Source organism: Peromyscus californicus, unplaced genomic scaffold, assembly GCF_007827085.1.
Source record: "Peromyscus californicus insignis strain IS unplaced genomic scaffold, ASM782708v3 Scaffold_4__1_contigs__length_199733344, whole genome shotgun sequence".
In the NCBI taxonomy this organism is placed as follows: domain Eukaryota; kingdom Metazoa; phylum Chordata; class Mammalia; order Rodentia; family Cricetidae; genus Peromyscus; species Peromyscus californicus.
Genome location: NW_026294562.1, coordinates 20,589,296 through 20,608,082, shown reverse-complemented (window position 1 = coordinate 20,608,082; position 18,787 = coordinate 20,589,296). Strand labels below are relative to the sequence as shown.

The following is an 18,787-nucleotide window of genomic DNA, read 5'->3' as shown; positions in this document are numbered from 1 at the left end:
CTATGCCAGCATCCTCACATCTTGCTGACTGTGTCTCCTAAGGCCACATATGTGAATACTCTATGACGTCACACAACAGCAAAATTGTGTAACGATGCATTTCTCAGAATGTATTCTTGTCAATAAACAATGAATGCCCCTTTCATATTACACTTTCATTTCAGGCTATTTCTACCCTCTGAGGCACTGCCACAGACACTGATCGGAAAACGTGGTGACTGCACCTGTCTCAAGTACAAACTTGAGCAGCCCTGTGGACCTTCATTCTTCTGGCTTGTGAGGGCTGGTCTTTCTCAAACCACAGATTTGGTTTGACTGAATTAATCATTCCTTAATACCAAGGCACAAAGAGTAAAAACAACCTATTTCTAGAAATTTTAAAAGGGAGTTGGGTGTACTTTGTAAATGGAGTCTGTTGGGGCACACAGCCCAAAAGCTATTCCCCCCACAATATGGACTAACTCAGAGTAAGGCACTAATTTAGACACCCTGCTCTCCTCAAGGAACAGGCCACCTACCCCGGGGCTCAGTTTTGTTGGTCTTGGTTTGGTTTGGTTTGGTTTTCGAGACAAAGTCTCTCTATATACCCCTGGCTGTCCTCCAGGACTCACTCCGTAGACCAGGCTGGCCTCAAACTCCCATAGATCGGCCTGCCTCTGTTTCCCAAGTGCTAGGATTAAAGGTATGTGCTACCATGCCTGGCCTCAGCCTTGTTTTGTTTTGAAATTATTTTGCTTACGCAATCCAGTCTGGCCTCAACTCACAACCTCTTGCCTCTGCCTCCCAAATCCTAGGATTAGAGGTGTGTGCTACCCCATCCAGCTAAATCTCATCAGTTAAAGCCCCACTCCTCCTGACCCACCCAATATCCTCCCCCCACTGGAAAACACACAAAGAAGAGCACTTTGCAGAGGTATCTTGTTCCTTAGAACAAGAAGCCACCTCTCTTCAAAGCAATGTCAGCCAAGAGACCAGTCGGAACCCACAGATAGGAAACAGAAATTTAATTTCAGAATATTACATGAATATAAAAACAATATATATGATTGTTTCTTTATAATTACACATATCTGCAAAATAACCAAAAGTAACAAACAGGTGCAACCTTCTCTTAAAGAAACCTTTTGGGGGTCAAGTGAGTGAGTGTGTAGAACATGCACAGGCAAGCCTTGCTGAAAGGCCTTGGGTGAGAGAATGCCCCCTGCAGCCCATTGGTCCAAGCACGCCAGAGGCATGCTCAAAGGCTCTTTAGCTTGGGCTGTGGCCTCACGCATTCCAGTTTCCATGGTGACACAAGCACTCAGGCTATTCACCCTGCATCTCCTCACTAGCCCACCTCCACTGAGTCCACACTGCTCTCAGCATTAGCTGTCTAGTTAGTGAAGCCAGCTTCTGACAGTGAGTCTGCCATCGGGCTAACAGGCACGGGGTCACTCAAAAGCTTCACTTTAGGAGCCAAACTTGAAGACAGTCCTATTGGTTTAGATTTTGATCCTAGCTTCAGTCTGCAGGTTTCAGGGTGTAGGAGAGCAGAGATGATGCTGTTTCCAGGGGAAAGATATCATAAAGACCTCCGCACATGACTGAGGACAGTCCCAGTGTAAGGCCCTACATAGAGCAAGCAGGCAGGCAGTCTAGAAACAGCTGTTCTCAAAGATGGCCATGGTCACATGGCCAGTCACAGTGGCTGCCAGGTCCCCTAAAAGCCAGTATTTCAAACCATACACAGACAGACACAGGCTCCTGAGAGGAAAGCCAGAGAGAACACTGCTCAGGAGGAAAGAACGGCCCTGCCCTGAGATGAGCTGACCTCCATACAAAACAACAAGACAGCCCCTCCAGAGCCTGGATCGCCACCGTCAGCATCCTGTACGACCTCATCTCCCAGGGGCGTTTTCACCGCAATCCTGACTGACTCCAGGAAGACCTTCTGAGTGAAGCACATTCTGTGTGGAGGGCCAACTGTGGGTTCCCTCAGGACTCATCAGCCATGCCTCTCAAATGTTCTGGTACTCGGATACAACCAATGTCTCCCAATTCTCGTTCCCTTCAGTGTGTGTGCTGGGGGAGGGGAGGTTCAAACCTTATCACTGACCTCAGTGAGAAAATCTACTTCTGTGAAAGATTAGAAAAAGGGCCCAGCCTTCATTCATTTGCCCAGTGCAGATCCAAATCCGACATGATCTATCTCTTCATACTTGTGTCCCTCTGGTAAAAATATACTCCCTATGTTGACACATCAAAGCCTGTGGCAATTAACCCCACAAAGAAAGGAAAGGTACTTCCAGAGAGATTGTTCCAACATGAAAAATAAACACAACAAACATCCTTTAAGACATAGGTCAGCTGGCTGGTGATGGCTCATGCCTTTCTTTAATCCTGGCACTCAGGAGGCAGAGGCAGGAGAACTCTGAATTCAAGGCCAACTTGCCCTGGTCTACAGAGTTCCAGGATAGCCAAGGCTGCAGAGAAACCCTGTCTCAAAAAATAAAAAATAAAAGACACAGGTTAAAACATTAGTTAAATACTGGCTCAAAAACAGCAAGTGTCCCCATCAGAAGGGCAACAGCAAGCTTCTGGAGTAATGATGGAATTTTTGTCTGAGTTTCCCCAGGAGACACCACAGGATTAGAACAGCCACATACTACAAGACACAGAAGGTTATGCTGTCCCTCAAGCTCATTCTGCACAGGATCACAGCTCCGATAAGAAAAAAATGACCTATAATACCTTTAAATAAGAGAATGACTATCCAATAAATAAATAAAACACAAATTCCCAAATACACATGGTAACTGCCCAAGAGGCCAGCTGTAGAAAAGCATGTGCATGGAGTAAACTTCTCTCTCACACCCTCACCCAGACCGTCACCCCTGGTCATTAGTTCCACTCATTCAATCCTGCTCCTTCTCTCTCTCTCTCTCTTCTCTCTGTCTCTAACAGAGTTCAGAACTCCTGGACACATCCAGGCCCTGCCCGGCCCTGCCCAGGGCCACATCACAGCATGGTGGAACACACTTAAAGGAAACTTGGTGCTGGGGAGAATGTCTTTGATTTGGTAATACAAAAGGATTTCTGTTTAACCTCACTATATACCTGCTACAAGAACTTTATTTACAAAGAAATACACCTTTTCTTAGTGACAACAACAGAAAGAGCCACACAGAAGCCTAGACAGATGAATTTGCTGACGAAGACCTTTAAGAATGACCTAAAACTCCTTTAGAGAAGGAACTGAAACACCTCCACTGCTCCCAAACTATCCAGCTGAAGGCCAAATACCACATTTTCCTTCACCATTGCTGTTAAAGTAACAAAATAAACAGTATAGTATGGAAGGGAGGACTGACAGACAGACACAAAGTCAGCCTCTGCTACCCCAGAGTCGGCTCTCCTTTCAACAACAACATAGCATTTCCAACTGTCTATCATTAGGCTGGCAAACCGTATTTTGCTGTGTGCCTGGATCCCCACAGTGGAGTGAGGACGGCTGCACAGTTCAACATCCTCACCTGCACCTGCTGCTCACTGGGCAGTGGCTCCTGCTGTACTCCTGCTTCCTGTGCCATCCCGACAGGGAGAGGGGCAGTGAGCAACTGCTCTAGATCACTGGGACACACCACACTGCTTCCTGTGGGAACTCTTCATTAAATCCTATGGGCCCTGCAGAGACAGTTACACATGCCTTTCCTGATTCCCAGCTGCTCTCAGGAGAGTGCTGAGTGGCATATTGACACCTAGGATTGTGTGACTGGGTCCGACCAGAGCCAGCCAGCCCTTCCTGGGACCGCTTCAGCGTCCACACATGCAGACTGCAGCAAGCTCTGTGGCAGTTCGTGACTCTTCTCGTGTCCCAGGATCTGGCACAGAATGTCGCAGTGGCACCAGAGATGTCTCAGGTGAGATGATAGCCATGGAGGAAGCAAGTTAACAAACACACAACTATTCTCACACCACTCGGGGGAAGATATGAGGCATGGGGTGCAGCTGACTAGCGGAAATCTGTCAAAACACACTGGACCGAGTTCTTTCTCACTGCCAGGTCAAATCCCCTATATGAGACATGGAAATAATAAAGACTGTCTGGAAAAGCTATGAATTCGTGGAACACAAATAAGATAGAGATTTCTCAATCTCGGAACGAAAAGAGCTCAAAGGCGTTTAACTTAGAATCCACTTAGGTTATGAATCTAAACAATGGCTTTTAAAACAAGTAAATAAACAATCAATTACTCACCACTAACAACATGGAGAAAAGCCCTAAATACCAGTTAAAATGTAACAGTCCACTAAGACTGACAGTGCTTTTAAGAACTATTACTAGCAATTAAACATAAAATTTCCCATTTTGAAGAAGCAGAAGCGAGCTGAGCACATTGACTGAGCATAGCTGGGCCTGCCCACCTACGGCCCGGTGTGAGCTGGCTGGTGTCTAGTGGCTTCCTGATGGTAAAACAAACAGAGCGGAGCAGTCTCCCAGAGGCACAGCTTCAAAGCATCCAGTGAGTGGGTTAGAGGTATCAGTCGGCCATGGTTGATTGGCTTTCACAATTCAATATGCAGGGAGCAAGCTGCAAACTTCACTGAGAACAAAAGTAACACCTGTCCCACTAAAGAGAAACTTCACCGTGGACAACAGGGGAACTCTAGCTGACCCTTCAGAGGAATCCTAAGTTAAAACAGAAACAAGAGGATTAGACAATAATTAAAACATTCATTTTTAAAAATACCCCATCTAAAAGCTACAGAATCTACACTTAGTATTTTCTCCACATTTAGGATTAAACAATGTGAGACTGTGACCCTCTACCCAGTAAACATCATTGAGTCTGCTTGGTCTAGTCCCAGCTTGCTAACTCTCAACAGTCATGATGACAGTAACAGTCATCACTTCATAGGGGCAGTATGGTGACGGCTGTTAGCCCCAGTTCCTTGTACACATCATCTCATTTATCCTCACCGCTACCTAGATGGGAGGTAGTGTGCCGTCATTTCACAGATGCAGAATCTGCAGCCCACAGAAGCTAGCCTGCCCCAGGATAGAAAGCTATCAAGCATGGAAATGGAGAGCTGACCCAAGTCTGAGTGAATACGGAGCTTGTGCTCCAGCACTGCCCTGCTCACCAGAGAACATTCCCTAAAACCAAGAGCAACAAGCCACTGCCACTGCTGAGACCAGGAGAAGAGCACCGGCGTTGGAGGTGGGTGGGTGTGCATGTCTGCGTGTCGGCAGGGCGAGGGGCTGAACCCAGGGCACTGTGTATGCTAGGCAAGGACTTGACCACTGATATTACATATCCTTCAGTCTGACCCTTGCAAGCCTCCTTGAGCCAGATGCAGGGATATGACAATACACATGAAATAAACATCATAGATCATTGTCAATGTCCATACTTTAGCAGTGCTGACAAGATTCAATGGAAAAGTACTCTGTTTGGCTCAGGTAGGAAGGCTTCAAAGAGGAGAGCGAGGGAAGGTTCAGTTGGACTTTGAAGAATTAGAAAGATGTGACTACTGAAAAGAATGCTCCTTGACGAGTGGGTGCTCTCCATCATGTGTTCTCATCTGGGGTAATTTTGCCCCTGTATCCTCAAGGGACACTGGTAATGTCTGGAGGAACTTTCAGTTATCATAACTGAGGGCAGGATGCTTGTGGCATGTACGGGATCAAAGCTGCTAGATATCACCAATGCACAAGGCCACTCCACCCAAGGAACTATGACCCAAAGTGTCAACAGTGGCCAGAATAAGAAGCCCTTTGCCAAACAGAAGTCTCCATTATGCTATTGATGGTGACAGTGACAGTGCACTATCTTCTTCTGGGGGTGACTTCAACATCAGTGTCAACAGCTAGGATTGTATCCACTGTTCTGCAAGACAGATACATGGCAGGCAGGCTCCTGAGCCGCAAGCTTGGAGACTGGAGAGTTCAGATCTAACAATGCTATTTGGGAGTGAACTGTGGAAGCAGATCAAGGTGCTAAGAAGGGCAAAATGCAAGAGAGAAGAGTAGAAAATTTAACTCAGCCAAAAACAAGCCAGATGTGGTGGTATACAATCCTATATAATGCCTATAATCCCAGCTACTCAGGAGGCAGAAGTAAGAAGAGCGCAAGCTTAAGGCCAACCTCAAAAACCTAAAAGAAACCATGTCTCAAAAGAGGAAGAAACTCTTTAAGAAAGGAAGGGGACTGCCTAAGAATGTAGCTCAGTAGTAGGGCATGTGTGAAGCCCTGGATTCAAACCCATCACCACACAAACTAAATAAAACAGACAGAACCGAGAGACCGGCAGACCACAGTAAACCACAGTAAACAGGGAGAGCTTAAAGAGGAATACAACAAGAGTGGTGTTGTCAGGACAGCAGGCTACGGTGCCCAAAGAGGAGGAGGGTCCTGACATGTGAGGATGCCATTCCTCATCCACCAAAACGGCATGCATGATCTGTGGGCTGCTACTCTCCTGAAGAAACTCCTTCCTTTCTTTCCAAAACAGAGTTGTCAAGATAAGAAATGGTTTTCTGCTTCTCTTTAAAAATGAAAGTAACAAAAGGCACAATTGATACAAAATAGCATAGTCTTTAAAAAACTAACTCATGCTTTGATTCGTGGCCATTTAAAAAATATTTGAATATGAGTAACTCAAACCCTGAGCTTGCTTCAATAGCACAGTTCTGTGCAAAAGAAAGGGAGGAAGAGAAGCGGGCTCGGGCACTCATCAAAGTGATGAGAATAGCGTACTACAGCCTAATTTCCTAGAAAAGAAGAAGGCTTCATCACGATGACTCTGTTGTGATGGGCATGGGACCCAAGGCCTCACACGTGCTCTACCACTGAGCTTCATGGCCAACACACTTGTACTCTTTCTACTGCTCATATATCAAGTAGTAACTGAACTTCCAGAAATCCTCCTGCCATCCCTCCTGAGTGCAGAGATTTCAACTGTGCAGGACCATGCCTGCCCACAGCAGCTTTTTAACAGAACTCAGAACAGTGATTTTGGCATTAAAAAAATCCTCTCTCTCTGTTGCCCTCTTCTGGCTTGCAGGCATACATGCAGGCAGAACACTGTATACACAATAAATAAATAAATCTTTAAAAATAAAAAGATCCTCTCTCTCTTTGAGAAACATTGTCTCAAAAAAACCAAATAAATAAACAAACAAACAAACAAACAGCTAAACAGATAGATAAATAAATAAATGATCCTCTCTGAAGTAAATAGCTTCAAAACCATGCTGACATGATTTCCAAGGTCCTTCTGCATCAGAAAAACTTCAGTGATGCTGGACAGTGGTGGCATACACCTTTAATCCCAGCACTCAGGAGGCAGGTGGATCTCTGAGTTCGAGGCCAGCCTGATCTACAGAGTGAGTTCCAGACAGTCAAGGCTACACAGAGAAACCGTGTCTTAGAAAAAGAAAGAAGAGAAAAGAAGAGCAAAGCAAAGCAAAGCTTTGGTGACCAGGTCTAAAGTCTGCACAGAAGAGGAACATGATTGAGTGGACTCTGGGCATGGCCATTCTCGGCCTCACATGGCTTTTGTACTTGTCCCACCTGGTTTAAAGAGTATTCTTAAAACAGCTGATGTGTGGGTCTTGTCTATGCAGTGGGTCAGTGCCTGAGGACAGTGCTAAATAGAATAACCATCTCAATTCCCTCTGACTACAACTAGAGCACCTTGGACATTCCAACAAGAACCACTGCTGACCGAGGAGACACAGACAAGAAGGCATCCAGTAAGAACAGAGGACAATGACAGTGAGTACCTTTTCTCCCCTCTTTCTTCCCCTCAGACCATTTCAATCTGGTTGGTGTCATTGTGACAGTCGGAGAGCCAGAAAAAAACTGTAATGAGAAAAGTGTACAGTGGCTTAAATGGTCAAATGTCAGTGCTTCTTCACAGAGACCTAAGTTATACCTCTCCAATCTCTACTGGCTAATGTTAGCTTACTGAAACAGCCTAGGCTACCTTGAAGGACTTAAATGCTATTGTGCCCTTGACATTCTGCTACGAATTAACTGACCCTTCAGCACTTGTTTACAGAGCCATTGTGCTGGATTGGCCATCTGTACTTGTAACCAGCTGTGCTGGTTAGTTTTTGGTTTTTTTTAATCAACTTGACACAAGTGTCATCAGGGAAGAGGGACCCTCAACTGAGATATTGCTCTATCAGACTGGCCTGTAGGCAAGCACATGGGGCATTTTCTTAATTAATGATTGATGTAGAAGGGCACAGGCACTGTGGGGATGCCCCCCAGGCAGATAGCCTTGGGTTCTACAAAAAAAAAAAAAAAAAAGAGAGAGACAGAGAGAGAGAGAGCAGCTTAGTGAGCCATGGAGAGCAAGGCAGTAAGCAGTGCTCCTCCATGGCCTCTGCTTCAGTTCCTGCAATGACTTCCCTCCATGATGGACGTAAGCTGTAAGCTAAATAAACCCTTTTCTTCCTGAGTTTTGGTCAATGTTTATCACGGCAACAGAAAGGACATTAATACACATGATGTACCTTTCTTGAACTCAAAACACATTAAATGATTTGGTGAAAACCTACAGAAAAGGCCCTGAGTACTGCTGACTGAGCCAGAGCATCACAGTAGAACAAGCGCCAGCCTATTGGCCTTCCACAAGAGGACAGGGAAGAACGTGTTCTTACCAAGCTCACATTCTCTTTGCTGACTCTCTTCAGTTCACCCATGGCCACAGACTCTGGAGTAGGGGACTTGTTTTTTTTTTCTGACATCATCTGATTGCCCAGGACTTTGCGCTGATTGGGAAATGGAAAATATTTTGTTCATTAGCATTTACTATTTTGTAGCTGTACTAGTCTTTAAAACTACAACTTCCTCAATGAAAACACTCAGCATCCTGATAACTTCTGCACAGACACAGGCTATATCATACAAGGAAGGGGAAGGCACATAGCAAACAAGAATTACTGTTTCTCTGGTGATTTAACCTACCTGATATTAGCTAATAGCAGTACATCTGTGAGCATGAAAGAAAGACCAGTCACTCTCAAGGGCTGGACCTTTTTGGAGTTGAGGGGTTTGTGGAAGGTGTGTGCTCTCTGGCAGCTGCTAAGGGTCCCTTCCTCTCCCCACTAGGGAATCACAGACTGGGTCGACTCTAGGATTCTGCTTCTCTGTCCTCCTCACACATGACTAGTAAATGTGCAGAAATAGTCTAAGAATTCCTAATACAGCCACAAAAGGCTCCAGGCCTTCTCAGGGGGCCACATGACCATTGACACAAAGAGCAAGAATACAAGGTCTTCTCAACGGCCTGGAAGCTGATGCGACCTGCTGCAGCAGCTCATGGTAACAACTCTTAGAGAAGCCCTCATCTTCCCTGCAGAATAAGTCTGAATTCCAAAACAAGAATATTATCAAAACTAAAACAACAAAGAAAAACTATTCAACAGAACTGAAAAACTAAAGCATTAAAGTCTACATTATATCTATCGACAGGGGGTCCAGAATATCCTGATGTGATTGATCAACTATTTACACGACATACTACTCCAGAGGAAAACCTTCCAAAGCAAGAGGTCAATGCAGGACCCACTGTCAGACACACTCTGTAAAACTGGGAGAAAAGCAAAATTCCACTAGTTTTAATTTTTTTAAAGATTTTATTTTATTTTTATTTGTGTGTGTGCACACATATGCGCATGTGAGTACAGGTGACTGCAGAGAGCAATCAGATCTACCGGAGCTGGTTTTGTGGGCAGGTGTAAGCTGCCCAAGGTGGGTGCTGGGAACTGAGCTCTGGTCCTCTGGAAGAGCAGCAAGTACTCTTACCTGCTGAGCCATCTCTCCAGCTTCCAAAGTTTTAGATAGAAATCAAATAGCTTTTTTTTTTTTTTGGATTTTTCCAGAAAAGGTTTCTCTGTGTAGTTTTGGTGCCTGTCCTGGATCTTGCTCTGTAGACCAGGCTGGCTCTGCCTCCCGAGTACTAGGATTAAAGGCGTGCACCAACACTGCCCGGCCAAATAGCTGTTTTTTTAAAGGAACCAAATAGCTAAAACACACACACAAATGCTAGAAAAATAAGGCCTGCAGATCCTCCCTTAGAAGGCAGGAATCACTGAAGATGCTGAACAGAGAACGGCAGGATCCATGAGACTAGCTATAGAGCTTCCAGTGAATTTTTGAAAGGGCATTCTGGATTGGACCTACCATGTGTAAGGCCCCAGCACCAATCACAAATAAAAAGAGTACTTAACTACTTCACTGCAGAGCTACTGAGCAAAATGCCTATATCTTCTATCAGTTCAAAAATCTCTTCATTTATAATGAAAACATCTCACCCCTGTTTTATAAATTTGCTATTATAACCTCGGTGTTTGAAGCTGTTGTTGGCTTGGGATGTAGCACAATGGCAGAGTGCTTGCTCACAGGTATGAGGCCCTGGATTCAGCTGACAGCTGCCACCAAAAAAAGAAAAAATGATAATATTCTAAAATGTTTCATCCTGATAACTTCTGAAGTTCAAGTACTCCCTTAGTACAGAGGTAAGTAATAGCCAAACAGACACCACCACCTACATTTCAAACAATAACTACCAATACACTTCAAGCCAAAACACAAAATCACATCACTCCAACTTCAATTACAGGAACACTTATATGTAGCCAGAGCTACATAGTGAGACCCTGTCTCAAAAAGAAAAAGAAAAGAACTTAACTACAATCAAGTTTATGACCTTCTCCACTTAGTGGATATTTCAGTGGCATTACTCCAGTCACAGTGTCATAAAACACTGCCAGCTCACCCATCCCCACACTATCCCTCCTAAACAAAAGATAACGCCTCATTCCCTCCATACCTCAGGCCACCAGGAGTCACAAATCATTTCCTGTCTCCATGACTTTGACCACTTTAGTACCTCAAATAAGCAGAACTGTCCAACATTTGGCCTTTGGTGACTGGTTTATATGACGCAGCGTCACGTCCTCAGGGCCCACAGAGTGAGGAGTGCATCAGACTCTCCATCCTTTCTGAGGATGAATAACCTGATATACAAATGACTCCCTGAGCCCCTGCTTTCAATTTGTTGGTATATACACAGAACTGAAATGGGTGGGTCATAAAGTAATCCTAGTGTTGAGTTCTGAGAGACCGCCATACTGTTTCCCCAGCAGCTTTGCCGTTTAATATTCCTAGCAGTAGTGTACAGGGTTTTCATTTCCCTACATCCTCGTCGACATTTGTAACTTTCTGTTTTGTGGACAGTAGTCACCCTAGCGAGTTCACTTTACATGCCCCTAATGATTATGATGATGAACACCTTTTCCTGTCTTTCCTGGTCACATGTGTGTCTTGAGAGAAATGTCTATTCTGGTTATTTGCCTGGTTTTTGGGTTTTGGGGTTTTGGGGGTTTTTTTGGGGGGGGGGTTTTGAGACAGGGTTTCTCTGTGTACCTTTGGAGCCTGTCCTGGATCTCTCTCTGTAGCCCAGGCTGGCCTCGAACTCACAGAGCTCCGCCTGCCTCTGCCTCCCGAGTGCTGGGATTAAAGGTTGCGCCACCACTGCCTGGGTATTTGCCTGTTTTAAAATGAGCTTGGACTTTCAGTAATTTTGAGCTAGACAAGTTCCTACTATTTTCTGGATAGTATCTCCTAACCAGATCCATGACTTTCAACTATTCTCTCCTGTCCCACAAATTGCCTTTTCACTCCACTGTGGATAGCAAAGGAAACTCTCCACAGCAAGTGTCATGTCCCAAAGGCCACTGGCCCCATCCATGAGGATGAAGAATGGATTCTAGACCTCTACAAAACACAAAAAGGATCAAAGTTAGGGCCGAGTGGAAGTGCAACTGCTGATGACTTCAGCATAAAGCGGAGAAAATGTAAAGGCACACATTTGTTAGAGAAAAAATGTAAGTTTTAGTCAAAAGGCTCTTGATATCTGTAGAATTATATACTTTAACAATGTTAAAACAATTTTTAAAAGAAAAGTAGAACTAAGACCAGAGCTAATCCCTGGGTTGAATTAGCCCGCCTTAGTTAGACATTGAAATGAGGAGCCTAGGACCATTAAATCACCTACTGCCATCTGATGGCAACATTCACGAACTGCACTCATGTTCAGCCATCTGCATACACAGCAGCAACAACACAGTAACAGACTTTCTAATAGTTCAAAAAACAAGATTCCTAATCATTTTGACACATTAAAAGAGACTAAAACAACAGTGAAATCATTAAGTTCACCAAAATTAAAGATATCAAAATTCACTGGGGTATTAGAAAATCCATTTGTCCAACAATTTCCCTAGTCCTCAGCTTGCTCACTTCCCCACACATGTAGCGAACCGAATAAAGAAGTGTGTAGTGTGCCTAGGCAGTGGTGGTGGTGCACACCTTTAATCCCAGCACTCGGGAGGCAGAGGCAGGTGGATCTCTGTGAGTTCAAGGCCAGCCTGGTCTACAAAGCAAGTTCCAGGACAGCCAGAGTTAGACAGAGAAACCCTGTCTCAGGAAGAAAAAAAAAAGTGTGTAGTGTGAAGCAGGAAGCAAGAGACTCCTATCCCCAGACACGGGAAGAAGGGAAGGCTGCTGCTGCTTTCCCTACAGAGTTCCTTCCATTTGTGACACAGTAGAATGCTTTGGAAAAAAGCCTTTCCAAACTCTGTCCCCTCACCAATTAACCTTTGTAGAACTCTAAGGAATAGAATTAAGCTGTTTGTGCACAAGCAAAGAAGACACACGTGTCCTAAGAAGTGATGTGGACAGCAGTAGCGCAGCCGGCTCACCTTAATAAGCCCACTAAAGGAGCGTGAACGGGCTCTCTTCTGGACCCTGGGAGTGGAAGGCTCTCGCCCTGGTGTCTGAGTCAAAGACTGCTTATGGAACTACAAGAAAATACAGAGTACATTTGATTAATATTGTCCCATCAAGAAACGACAGTCTAAGGCAAGCAACAGCTGAATGTAGATACCCAGAAAGCCACAGTCTGTGTAGATGTAGAGAGTAGGTTGATAAGCAATCACAAAAGCAGAAGTGACATTCACTGTCCCTGTTTACAGACAGTAAACCAAGATCCAGAATGCTTATGAACTGCTCTAAGATCTGACAGTAAACCAGAATTAGTTTTGCATCAAGTACCTTGGAAATGGAAAGTTACTAGCACAACCCATGACAGTGCTCGGTTTAACAAATTGTATGCCAGGATTAATTTTTTAAGGTACAATCTCATGTAGCAGAGGCTGGCCTCAACTCTCTGTATGGCCAAGAACAACTTTTAGTTCCTAATCTCCCTGCCTCCATCTTCCAAGTCATGACATTATAAAGCTAGAAGGCTATACCCAGTTTATGAGGTGTCAGAGATCCAGCCCAGGGCCTCATGAATATAGAGCAAACCCTCTATCAAGTGAGCTACATTCCTAAGTCAGAATGTTCCTAAGGTACAGAATGTTCCTAAGGCTCTCTAACCATCCACCAGCAATACTGTGAAGGGAAAGAGACTAAATGCAAACTTTTAATGCAGACAGCGCTTTGTGTGGAGGCATCTCCAGGAGAAAAAGGGAAGACACAAGTTAGTAAGTTAGTGTATAGTCTTTAGCCGATGCTCTCAGTTACTGATGTGTGTGTGTGTGTGTGTGTGTGTGTGTGTGTGTGTGTGTTTGGTTTTGTGACAGGGTCTCACTGTGTAGCTCTGGCTGTCCTAGAACTCACTATGTAGACCAGGCTACTGAACTCAGGGATCTGCTTGTCTCCACCTCCCTACTGCTGGGATTATAGACATATGACACCACACTCAAATTCTGCAGTCCTAAACCATCTCTAAGGCCACAACAAAACACTTATAAAGGACCTTGTCAACTGCTGAGAACAGCTCAGTTTCCAACATTATCTGATACTTTTTTATATCTTGCCCTATGCTGGAGATGCCCAAAAAATAAATAAAGGCAACCTCACTCAAAGAAAGTACTAACTGAACAAGAAATTTAAAAAGCTGACTGCTGTACTTGGGTCTACAGTGTCCTCCAAAGCCAGGTCTAGGGTCAGGGGTGGAAGGTATCTATCCTATGGAAGGGCCTACTGGGAAGTCTTGGTTCACTGGGGTCATGCCCTCAAAGAGTACTATAGCCCCTGACCATGAGATACACTGTTTTGCCCTTATACATGCTGATGCCATGATGTCAAACCTCCCACAGGCCCAACAGGAACAGGGCCACTCAGTTATGGACAGAAACTTCCACAACTGTGCTTCAAGCGTTCCTCCTTCCTTTAGCATGTTGATTATCCTGGGAGTTTGTACAGGAAGGGAAAACTGAATAAAATGCACTGACCTTGCCTATGCAACTAAAATTCAAGTGGGACTGAGACGAATTTCCCAAGAAACTCCCAAGCAGTAAGGATTCATTCACACTATGCTTTGAGTCCTCAAAATGGCAAATGAAAGGCCTAATCTTACTTCCAAAACCCCAAAAGAAGCAAACTCAGACACCAGAATTCCTGTTCAATATACTTGAGACTGTTTTATGGTGTTTCCTAACTGCAAACAATTCCATCAGGAAGAGCTACCACTTCCGCTCTACCAGCCATTCTGCCCATCCTCTCCACCTTCACAAGTGTGACACAGGCATGTAACTATTACTGTTGTGCAAACCTGAAAGTTGAAATTCAGAAATTAAATTATTTACCTAGAAAACATAGAGCATTTCAATTCTGGACCATTGAAACTGTTGGTTCTCTCTAAGCAAACTTGGAGATATTCTAAGCACAGTTAATTTCAGAAAGCCAAGCACTTGCACACCTCTCTCCAGGACAGGAGTGTATTGTGGTTCCATGGACCAGTCTGCTATTTTGGCTGGGCCAAAGCTTGTTCCCAGTGAGAGTGAAACCCAAGTGAGATCTTAGCTGCTCTCTGGGGATTCCCAGAGCCCACCCCACTCCCCCATCCTGGCACCTGTCTGATAAGCTGCTTCTTCTTTGCTGAGTCTGGCATGTTATGAACATGCTGGAAGAGTTCTTTCAGGGCCTCTTCTGTATGCTGCTGGGTCTCCTCCTGTTGAGAACAAGAATCGAACCTGTTCCGTTTCTGAGATCTTGCCAGCTGGAAGGACATGCCATGCCAAGAGGTCGTCAGATCAAGATCATCCTACAGAAAAATGTATAAAAAAGCAAATTAATACATCCTCAATACTCTTACATAACTTTCTGTTAATAGCATCATATATTTCTCTAAGCTCATTTGCTCATATGCTGCTGGCTAACTTTTATTGTCAACTTGACACAACCAACAGTCACTGGAAAAAGGGAACCTCCACTGAGGAATTGCCTTAATCAGGCTGGCCTGTGGCTATATCTGTCAGAGATTGTCCTGACAGACGTGGGAGGCACCCATGCACATACCCATACACATAAGTAAAAATTAAAGGCTGGGCATGGTGGAGTCAGAGGCAGGCAGATCTCTTTAAGTTCAAGGCCAGTCTGTTCTATATAGCCAGTCTCAAGATAGTCAGAGCTACACAGAGAGACCCTGGACTCAAACCAAGATCCAAGACCCAACATTACCACCACCACCATTACTACCACCACATACACACACACACACATAAATAAATAAGTAAGTAAATAAATAAATAAATAAATAAATAAATAAATAAATAAATAAATTTAAATTAGGACTGGAGATATGGCTTAGTAGTTTAAAACACTGGCTGCTCTTTCTGAGGACCTAGATTTGATTCCCAGGACACATATGGCAGTTCACAGTTACTTGTAACTCAAGTTCCAGAGGATCCAACACCACCTTCTGACTTCTATAGGCTACTGCACACAAGTGGTAAACTTACACACACATAAAATAAAATAAAAATTTTAATTAAATTAAAATTTTAAAAAAGAATTAATTATATAATACTGGACCTCTGTTACTATAATGTATTTGATATTTACAGGTTGCTTAGATCATAGGCTATAAAAATACAATGCATCTTATGAAAAACTTTAACCTAAGATCTGTCATGACACTAATGTAGAGTATATCATCCACCAGTGAGGACCTCTGAAAGCAAACAAGCAAGCATATTATACATAGGGGCATTTTAATTCCACAACTTTCTTCTTAGTCTCTGTCCCTGCTAAAACAAATGATTATGTAAGTTTGAGCTGTAACATTAAAAACAATGGCTTAATGATGATGTTACACTTTGTTTTAAAACTTCACTAATCTTAAGCCTTCCCTTGTTTGAAGACCAGTTTCCTGTTATTACCTTTGACACTGGGGTTCTGGAGCCCAGATAGTACAATCTGGCACATTCCCGAATATAAGCAGGAGCCTGAGTAGGACATGAAAGAAAACCAGGGCTCAGTGGTTAATAGGACTCCAATTCTTTCAGGCCACAGAAAGAGAATCATAATATTATCTAACAGACAGATTACTGTGGAAAGCCAAACACTTGCCAAAATACCATATTTGACCAAATAGGCACCTCAACAGATCTAATGGGAAACTAGAAAGACACCACTGCAGTTGCCGATGTTTTAAAAAACCAATACAACATGTGGCATTCATGTGAGCCAACATAAAAATACAGACCATTCCCAGTGTTTCTCTCTGCCTCCCGCTTGCAGATCAAGATGGGAGCTCTCAGCTGCTCCTGCTGCCATGCCTTTGCTCTGCCGTCATAGGCTCTAACTGTCTAAAACCATAAGCCTAAATTAAATGCTTTCTTTTCTAAGTTGCCTTGGTTAGCTGTGCTTGGTGGTGCATACCTTTAATCCCAGTATTTGGGAGGCAGAGGCAGGTGGATCTCTGTGAGTTGGAGGCCAGCCTGGTCTACATAATGAGTTCCAGGACAGTCAGAGCTACACAGAGAGACTCTGTCTCTAAAAAAAACAAACAAATAAAACAAACAACAAAAAAAAAATCAAAAAGTTGCCTTAGCCATTGTGTCTTGTCAGCAATAGAACAAAAGTAACTATGACATATGAAAAAATGTTCCATATCACCCATCTCTACAGACATCAGAACCACAGTGAGACCCATCCCACATCCACTAGGACAACAACAATCAGAAAATAGTATCAGGAAAACCGGGGTTGTTAAGGACATGGATCCTACTCTGCAATTAGGAGAAATGGGAAACAGTGTGGCAGTTTCTCAAAAACACTTAAAAAGTATTACCATACGATCTAGGAAATACACCAAAAAGAATAAAGGCAGAAGCCAAGCAGTGGTGGCACATGCTCAGGAGGGAAAGGCAGGCAGATCTCTGAGAAACCTCAAAAAACCAAAACCAAAAATAAAAAGAATAAAGGCAGGACTTTAAGAAATGTTTAACCATCCATGTTCACAGCAGCATTACTCACAACAGCTTAACCATAGAAGCAATCTAAATGTTTATTCATATATGAATAGATTAGGAGGACATGAATATATACACATGGAATACTATACAGCCTTAAGAAAGGAAAAGCTGTCACATACTACTCTGTGGATAAATTTGAAGACATTATGCTGAGTAAGTCAGTCAGTCATAAAAAGACAAAAACTAAAAATATTAAAAAAAAATCTACCATATGACCCAACTATTTCACTCCTGGACATGCACACCCAGAGAACTCCATACCCCCATCCAACAGTTGCACCCCATATTGATTGCTGTTTTAATCACATAGCAAAGAATTGGAATTGATCTAGTTGTCTATCAATGGGTGAATGGATAGTGAAAATTTGATATATACAAAAAAATAGACTACTACTTAGCTTTAAAGAAAAATGAGGTTAAAAATTGGCAGGAAAATGGATGGACTTAGAATGTATAATATTAAGTCACACTCAGAAATAAAGCACATGTACTCTCATATGCAGAGTCTAGGCGTATATAATATATGTATATGTAAACAAGTGCGTATGTGGATGCAGTATAACATGAACAAAAGGGAAGAAGGCTAACAGTGAGTGAGGAAGGCCTGAACACAGGTGGTAGACATGAGTTATGGAAGAGGATGTAAACGAATTGCTTTTCAGTTCTAACTCTGTCGTGGATTGTTGGTTTGTGTGGTGGATAAGTGCATAAAATATAATCAATCCTGAGAGTGAAAAAATGAAACATGAAGCTTCACAGATTCCATTTCAAGTGCCAATTCTAACTGTAAACAAGTTCATTAAGTTGTATAGACTTTGGGTTAATTTTGGTGTGTGACATCTTTATTTGCAAAGGTTTTTTTATTGTTGTTGTTTTAGTTTGGTTTGGTTTGGTTTTTTTTGAGACAGGGTTTCTCTATGTAGCCCTGGATGTCCTGGAACTCACTCTGTAGACCAGGTTGGCCTCAAACTCAGAGATCTACCTGCTCTGGCTCCTGAGTGCTGGGATTAAAAGTCTGTGCCACCACGCTGGGCTTGCAAGGGTTTTTTTAATAATAAAGTTTACTTTAAATAAAAGAAAAGAGGGGACCAAAACTAGGTGGTGCTCTTAGATATTCTCATCCTCTCTAGAGGACAAAAGATTCCCTATCAAGGAAGTACACTCTAATGACCAAGATGTGCCTGCAGGGCCATTTCTAAATGCTTAGCAACAGCAGTGGGTCAGGGCTGCAATCTAAAAAGGTCCTTTTTGCAGGACAGCTGGGATCCTCTCCCTGAAGCAGGGGGCCTTTAGGAAACTCAAGACACTGCAGCTCAGCTGTTCAGCAGAAAACCAAAGTAGAGGACTTCACTTTCAAATATTAGCACATGTGGCTTTTGTGTAACAGACTAAAGCCATGAAATCTACACAAGATGTACACATTTCTTGAGAAACTTATCCCCCAGAAACACTGCCTACTTG

General features: G+C 43.4%; 1 protein-coding gene across 5 annotated transcripts in view; it reads right to left on the bottom strand.

Moving 5' to 3' along the window:
- Positions 1 to 989: 989 nt before the first annotated feature.
- The window catches only part of Arhgap19 (Rho GTPase activating protein 19), a 66,218-nt gene continuing 48,420 nt past the window's right edge, over positions 990 to 18,787 (bottom strand). For 2 of the 5 annotated variants that reach the window (XM_052762908.1, XM_052762904.1), the window contains exons 7-12: positions 16,229 to 16,294; positions 14,920 to 15,111; positions 12,761 to 12,859; positions 8,654 to 8,764; positions 7,769 to 7,847; positions 990 to 4,669 (exon numbers count right to left, since the gene is read on the bottom strand). In XM_052762908.1, coding sequence (XP_052618868.1) covers positions 4,659 to 4,669; positions 7,769 to 7,847; positions 8,654 to 8,764; positions 12,761 to 12,859; positions 14,920 to 15,111; positions 16,229 to 16,294 — 558 coding nt within the window. In that variant the 3' untranslated portion in view covers positions 990 to 4,658. The remainder of the gene's footprint in view (positions 4,670 to 7,768; positions 7,848 to 8,653; positions 8,765 to 12,760; positions 12,860 to 14,919; positions 15,112 to 16,228; positions 16,295 to 18,787) is intronic. The other 3 variants (XM_052762905.1, XM_052762907.1, XM_052762906.1) reach the window with 2 other exon arrangements.